This window comes from Impatiens glandulifera, chromosome 4, assembly GCF_907164915.1.
Source record: "Impatiens glandulifera chromosome 4, dImpGla2.1, whole genome shotgun sequence".
In the NCBI taxonomy this organism is placed as follows: domain Eukaryota; kingdom Viridiplantae; phylum Streptophyta; class Magnoliopsida; order Ericales; family Balsaminaceae; genus Impatiens; species Impatiens glandulifera.
Window position 1 is genome coordinate 5,055,808 of NC_061865.1, and position 8,541 is coordinate 5,064,348.

Consider the following 8,541-nt stretch of genomic DNA (forward strand, 5'->3'; position numbering starts at 1 on the left):
TATTTATTTTAATTAAAAAATAAGAATAATAATTTTTGTCTCTCATGGGGCAGATGGATGAGAACGACTTAAGTTCCTGTGAACAACAAATGAAAATTTAACAAAGAATTTTTCTTAAATTTAATATTGTTCTTTTTTTTCTTAAATATTTTAAAATATCATCAATAAATAATTAACCATTTTTTAGCCTCACTATGCGTTATTACATTATATATTAAAATTGGCCTAATACATAAATTACTTTTGAATAGTGGGTAATAATGAATCTCTTAGTTATTCTTGTAATATCATTTCAATATTTCTTTTCAGTCAAATTGTCCAATTCATTAATAAAAATATAAAAATATTTTTTATTAAAAAAATAAAATAATTTATTTTTATCAATATATAATAATATTCTTAAAAAAATTACTTTTCTAAAATGAAAGAAAAAATAATAATAACTTTTCAAATACATTAAATGAATAGATTATCAAATCATTTATGTTAGACTTATCCCATATCTTAAATTTCTTATTTGGTTGGTAAGTTTTTTTTTTTTAATTTGTTAAAATATTAAAACAAAAACATTTGACCAATTTTTTTATGTTATAGTATGATATATATATTTATTATTTATTACTACTTTTTACCTAAAAAGTTTTATTCAATTCAAACATATATCTTTTGTATTAATGAAAACAAAATAAGTTTAATATTTATATGTTGCACTGAAAAAGAAAAATTGGTAGCCAAAACCAAAGATGAAGCTAACCAAACTCCATCTTCCTTCTATATTCACAATCCTATCAATATTCTTGATTTTGGTCGCAAAATCATCGTCTTTCTCTATTAAAACTTCCAATTTTGCGAAACATTTTTTGGGTGCCAAGAAAGGTGACAAAATCAAGGGACTCGATCAAGTGAGACAATACCTTATAAAGTATGGCTATATGAACTCGGTCTGGAGTGACCACCAAAAAGAAGATTTTGACTATACTTTGGCACAAGCCATAAAGAAATATCAGGTCTTCAACCACCTCAATTCCTCAGGAATCTTAGACGCAAATACGTTGGCTCAAATGGAAATGCCCCGGTGTGGCGTGCCCGATTTCGTCAATGGTACTAAAATTCAGCATGGTAGGAAGCTAGTCATATACGGATTCAACGACTCGTATTACACTTTCGAGACCACAAAGTGGCTCAAGATGAACCTAACATGGGCTCTCATGCCTGGAACACGAGCGGATGCTCAAAGGCCTATTGCAGCTGCAATGGCCAATTGGATGTCCGTCTCAAAGTTCCATTTCTCACAGAGCCCAGTGTTTCAGAATGCCGACTTACAAATTAGTTTTGTAAGTGGCGAACACGGTGACCGTACCCGTTTTGATGGGCCAGGGGGGATTCTAGCCCACTCAACGTTTCCGCCTGGTGGGAAGTTGCATTTCGATGCGAATGAGACGTGGGTGGACGGGGCAAGGGCGGGGGCTTTCGATATCGGGACAATTGGGCTACATGAAATAGGACACTTGATTGGCCTTGGCCATAGCAATGTTCAATCTGCAATCATGTGGCCAATTGCTCCATTGGGTGCGACCAAAGGCTTGGCTCCAGATGACATAGCTGGAATCAGGGCTTTGTATCCATAATTTCAATTAGAAAATTTGGATTAATATAATATCAAGGAAAGCTAGCACAAAAAAAATAATAAAAGCATAACTTGCTTGTTGCTTCCTTATATGTAATAATGTTTTTATATTTATTTCAATTTATAAAGTCTCTTGGACCAAATTGAAATTGTGGAAATCGTAAAATAGAAAATGACCATGTTCTGTCAATAATAATTTTTGGAAATTTTCATTTTCAGATCAATCTTAAATCATATTTATAAATTTATAATTTCTTTAAACTAAAATTTGCAACCAACTCATAATCATCTAATAATCTTAGTTAACCATCATGATCTAAACCTTTCAATTTCATTATATATATTTTAATTTTATTTTCTATTTATTGAACTCATTTGTAATAAATAATTTCTAAACTCTATTCTAAAACTTCACATTTTTTCTTATAACATTATTAGATTAAGAAAAATAACAAGAAGATCATATTTAATAACTATACACTATAATTATTACAAAGCTAAGTTTTGTATAACTCTAAGAATAAGAAGTATCGAAGTGTAAGGCTTAAAGGAAAATGTTTAAAATCTCAATTGACCCAATAAAAAACTGTAATTTGATAATTAAACGTAAAATTTATATTTATATATATATATATATAATATATATAATAATGCTTTTGTCAACGAACACCATATTATAGATATATAATCCACGTCATCATATATTTTCTCTCATCTCTCTTACTCTATCTTTCTTAATTAAATTTTATCTTTTATTATTATATTATATATTTTTTTTTTTATTATCCTATATTTTTTTTAAAAATTATCTATATTAATATTAATTCAAGATATAAAAAAATATATATTATTATAAATTTAGCTACCTTCATAATTTATATACGAGATTATATAAAAAATATATTATTATATATATATATATATATATATATATATATATAATTCTTTTTGTTATAAATATCGCCAACATTCATAATTTTATATTTATTTGTTATCTTTTATATATATATAAAATTATATGTATATATATATTATATTATTTTTCATCATTAATTTTATATAAATACATTTTTTATCCTACCTTCTTTCTTTCATCATATATATATATATATAATATTTTTTTATGAATATAAATAATTTTTATGTTAATATAAAAATTAACTAATTGGTAATAAGTATTAAATACAAAATATATATATACAAACATAAAATAATAAAATTATTTCAACAATTGTAAGTGGTCTAATAGTTTAAGTATCCACATTTCATGCTTAAGACTAGAGTTCGAATCCCAAAACAAATTATAGGCATCTAAAAGTGTGATGTCAGAATTAGTGGTTGGTTTGGCAAACATTTAAAAATGTGAGGTCACGAGATGGAAGTCGGATAGTTGGTATGACGATCATTTGAAAGTGTGAGGTCACGAGATGGTGGTGGATTGTTTGTCGTGTATGAGGTCAAAATTAATAGTTGGTATGACGAGCATTTGAATGTGTGAGGTCACGAGATAGAAGTCGGGTGGTGTGTGGTTTGTCGAGTGTGAGTTCGGAATTAGAAGTTGGTATAACGAGCATTTAAAAGTGTGAGGTCACGAGATGGAAGCTGGGTGGTGTGTGGTTTATCGAGTGTGAGGTTGAAATTAATGGTTGATTTGACGATAATTTGAAAGTGTGGGGTCACGAGATGAATTTGACGTTGGATAAGAGGTCTATCATCAATTGAGATTGATTGTTGATTTGTTAAAGTGAGAGTAAAAGAGGTTGACTAAGATTGGTGAGTGGTTTGTCGAGGGATAAAGACGTATGAAAAAGTGTGAGTCACAAGATAAGCTTCCATTGGAATTGGAGGGTTTGTAGTTTGAGTTTGACGAGATATAAGAGGTGTGCCATTAATTGAGGTCGACTAAGATTAGTGGGTGATTTATCGATTTGATAAAAAAATGCATATAAAAAATGTGAGTCACAAAATAAGGGTCAATTGAGGGGTTAAGTAGGTGTTGAGAGGATAAAATATATGTTAATATTAAGTTTATGATTAAATTTAATTTTTACGAACTAAAATTAATTTAAAATTAATTAAATTTAAATAATATTAATTTTATTTAAAATATTTATAGATAAATAATATTATATATATTTTTATCTGTGCGAATTCATGCTAGTATAATATAAAAGAGGGATAACAATAAATAAAATATTTTCTGTAAAACAATTGAGAAAAGAATGAACAGAACATTCCATTTCATGTACTTAGACAAGTAGATTAACAAGATATATACTTATTCATTCTCAATTAAATTATCAGTGCCTTTATTTATTTTTTATTTATAAATATTATTTATATATATAATATATTTATTTATAATTGTTATGTTGATAATAAATCAAAATTGACCTCACAAATAGCCAAATTTTACTATTATACCTAAAATATAATATGAAAAGTAATAATAGTAAATAAAAGTTTTGTAAGGAAATGATAAAGGGAAAAAAATAAAAAAATAGATTTTAAATTAAGTACTTTAAGTATATTTTAAAATTTTATTTCAAAATTTGCATATACTTATTAGCCTATTCACATTTTAAAAACTAAAAGGTGATTCAGATAATCACATTCGAGCTTCAAATTCTTACACATTGAAATACTTAATTTTTTTTATATAATTTAAACACTTACCTACATTAATTATAAAAAAATGTATGAACAATTGTCTAATAATTATTAATTCACCATAGTCGCTTAATAATTAAAGTCTGCTTGGATTTTAATTATTTAAATAATCTAACCTATTTAAAATTTATTGAAACAATTATTTTTAATTCATTAAAAAAATATTATTTATTTTTTATTTATTTTATAAAATAAAATTATTTTTTAATATCTTAAAAAAATCATTTTCTCAATATCTTTTATTTTTAAATAATCCATAAATAATTTAAATAAAACAACTACGAACAAAAAAAAAATTCGAATCTGCTCTTCCACAATATGTTCTAATACATGTCCCTTTTAAAAAAAAATCAAAATCATATAAAGAATGACTTTTTAAAAAGAGAAAGTAGAATTTTGAAAGATATTAAATAAAAGATAGACATTGAAACATATGTAAAAAAAGATCAAATCATTTATGTTAGACTTATCCCATATCTTAAATTTCTTAGTGGTAAATTTATTTATATCATACAATATATTTTATTCAAATGTCATTTCTAAAAATTAGAATTAATTCTCATTTTATTTATAATATTTATTTATCATAAACAATTACTTATAAATATTTAATAATACTTAAAATATTCTTTAACGAATTAAAAATTCATTATCGTTTTACATTTAAACTCGATTCTTTTATTGCGCGTGTGACATATTAGCCCCCAAAGATTTTAGCTGATTATAATAAACAAATTAATTATAATTCAGTCACAATGATATTTTTAACAAAATGCTCGTGATTCCTATTGCTTAGAAAGTTAATTGATACTAACATTGACGAAGTGTCGAACATATCTGCTACAATTTATCTATGACTTATTATTTTGTCACACCTTATACTCGGCTCAATTATTTAAGTATGGTTATTAATCGTCAACTCCCACTAAACCGAAATATCGCATCCATCTCAAGCCTTATTTAATTGTCATCCTAAAATAAACTCTTAACTCAAACATAAATAAATATTAAAGTAGTGTAATGAAATCTGCAATGGATTATTACTTTTAAACAAAAATAAAAATAAAAAGTTATGTCATGAAATTGACAATATAGATCTTAGATCCCACATTTTATCTTGTTCTTTTGTACTAAAAATTTGGATGACTTAATAGTTAAAAGTTATATTACTAACTAGCATGATTTATGTGCAAAAATCTTCTCCTTATCAACATGTTACCCGCAACTGAACTACATGTCTTCTTATTTCGACCAACCAACATATCCCTTACTCTCTAATTGAACTATTATATATTTAAAATATTTTACACCACTATCATCTCATATCATTACACTTTTTAAATTGAGCTGTCATTTCAAGTATTTTGCATTCCTACATATAAAATTTTATAATTATTTCAAACTTGCACATTGCATTTTACACACTTTTATATAAAATTTTATTATTATTTAAAACTTGCCATTGCAAATTCAGACTATTGGTCTTTATTATGAATTATTAACATTTAACCATTAATCACTTATAATTTACGTAACTTATAATTGTTAATTTATTTTTATAATTTTATGTATGAATATATAATTAATATGACTAACAATTAAAAATAAATTACCGGACTTATATTAAAAATAAAAAAATAAATATTCTTTCACCTAATATTCTTTGAATATAAAAACAAATAATTAAATAAATTCATTCATTTTTATATAAACATATTATGAATTAATTTTTAAATAAATTGATATATATATATATATATATATAATAATTAATAAAATTAAAATTATTTATTTATATATATAATTATTAATAAAAAAATTATATAAAGTAAAATTAGAACGAAAATTATTTTTACATTCTTAATTAATACACCTTCATTAATTTTATAAATATATATATATATATATATTAAACTAAAAAAAAATTGGTATAACTTATACTGTACCCGTTAATTTACGATTTAGTTTAAATTTAAATAAATCATCCTGATTCTTTGAATCACAAAAATATCTAAATTGCTCAGTGTGTAGTGTGTGACATGCAAATCCTTGCAATATAGAATGAAGTGTTATATATAATTATATATATATAATTACAATTATGAGGGAAAAAATAAGATAGAAAAATTATATATATATTTAAAATTATATACACGAATTTAAAATATTATTAGCTTAGTTGATTAAAATATTAAGTTTTAATGGTAAAAATGTTTAAAATAATTTATAAAAATATATATATACAATTTAAAATATTATTAACTTAGTTCGTTAAAATGTTGAATTAATATTTTTAGAAATGTCGTAAGTTTCATCAAATTTTATGTTAAAGATTATATTTTTAAAAATGTCTTAGGTTCATTCAATTTTATGTTTAATTTAAAATATAAAATATTATTATTCTAGTTAGTTAAAATATTAAAATTACAATTTTAGATTATATTTTATATTTATTTTTTTTATTTTAATTATTTTAAGTTTATGGGCGGGTCAATTCGACCGACCCAAATATTCATTTACTCTCACATACATATACAAATTAACTATAGCTCTCGACCAACACTTCAGACATAAAAATTATTTAATATATATATAAATATATATATATATAAATGCCATTAAAAAAATTGAAAATTAGATTAACACCAATATATAGTTTTGAAAACATAAAATTTTATAGTTATTAATATGCATACACAAAACTTCAAATCTAATAAATAAATCCCATTATTTGAATCTTTATTAGGTTAATATGAAATAATGATATAGGGAAATAATGTCAATTTTATCATCGAACTATAGTTGAATATTTATGTATATCACTGAACTAATTTTTGTTCGTTCATACCACTGTAGTTGAACTTAATGTTCATCTATATCACTAGTTACCAAAAACATTCAACTCCGTTAAGTTTTCCGTTAAATGATGAAACATGTAATTGACATGTCATTTTTTTTATATTAATATATATTATATTTTTATTTTTATTTTTATTCATAATTTTTAAATAATAAAACTTTATATTTTCAGATTTATTAACCAAACAATCTAGATATTTTAAGAGAAATTAACAATAATTTATTTTTTTTAATTCATATATTTTCAATATTTAATTTTATTAACGAATTTTATTATTTAAAAATGTTAATAAAAATAAATGTTAAAAATACATTAATTAAAAAAGTGAATTATTGTTAATGTTTCTCAAAATGAATAATTTATTTGATTAATACCATTAAAAATGTAAATTAAATTTTATTATTTAGAAATAGTGAATAAATATAAATATATAATATATATTAATTTTAAAAAAATGACATGGCAATCACAAGTGTTATCATTTAACGGAAAACTTAACGGATTTGGATGTTTTTGTCCAGTAGTGACATAGATGAACATTAAACTGAACTACAGTGGTATGAGCGAACAAAAATTAGTTCAGTGATATATGTGAATATTTCGTTATAGTTCAATGATAAAATTGACATTCTTCCCAATGATATATATGAAACTTAATTTTAAATTCTATTACGTAAATTCTAACTCTATATTAGATTGCTAGATAGTTTTTATCGCTTATAATCAAACTATATATACTTGTTAAGCATTTTTTACTCTCATTTTTAAATAGAGAAATGATACATATCACGACTATGAAATCGCGATTCGCACATCGAAAGGGACCTCGTTGTTATACAAAAGGGGTCTGGCTGTTATACAAAAATGACTTCGTAGACTCAGGGTCCCCTTTGTATAACATCAAAGTCTCTTTTGTATAACAGCAGGTCCCTTTTGTATACCAGCGATGTCCTTTTTGTATACCAGCAAGGTCCATTTCGTTGTGCAAGTCGCGATTTTTTAGTCGTGATATGTATCATTTCTCTTTTCTTTCAATAATATCAATGTTTTTGTGTATTTTTATTTTATACTTATGTTGCAGGTCAATTAATAATATATTTTGAAAACTATTTGTGCAAACTATATATACATCTAAGTTTCTAATTAATAAGTCTATTGTCATGGTATAGAAAAAAATTAAAGAAAAATTTAGACAATTGTCAAATTATAGATGAAAAAAAAAACTCATTTTCTTTATAAAAATTAAGAAATAATAATCGATCAAACAAGCCTCCTATTTTTAGAATTTGTTACTTTTTTAGATTTCATAATATACTAACTTTTGGCCTTCCAATAATATATATATTACAATGAGAATTGAAACCTTTTGTAGTGAAAAACAAAG

At 23.7% G+C, this 8,541-nt stretch overlaps 1 protein-coding gene across 1 annotated transcript; it reads left to right on the forward strand.

The window, feature by feature from the left end:
- The first annotated feature begins 743 nt into the window (after positions 1-743).
- On the forward strand, positions 744-1,628 carry LOC124934522 (metalloendoproteinase 2-MMP-like). Its single transcript, XM_047475057.1, has one exon. It carries the CDS (start codon positions 744-746, stop codon positions 1,626-1,628), a length of 885 nt encoding a protein of 294 aa, XP_047331013.1.
- Positions 1,629-8,541: the final 6,913 nt, after the last annotated feature.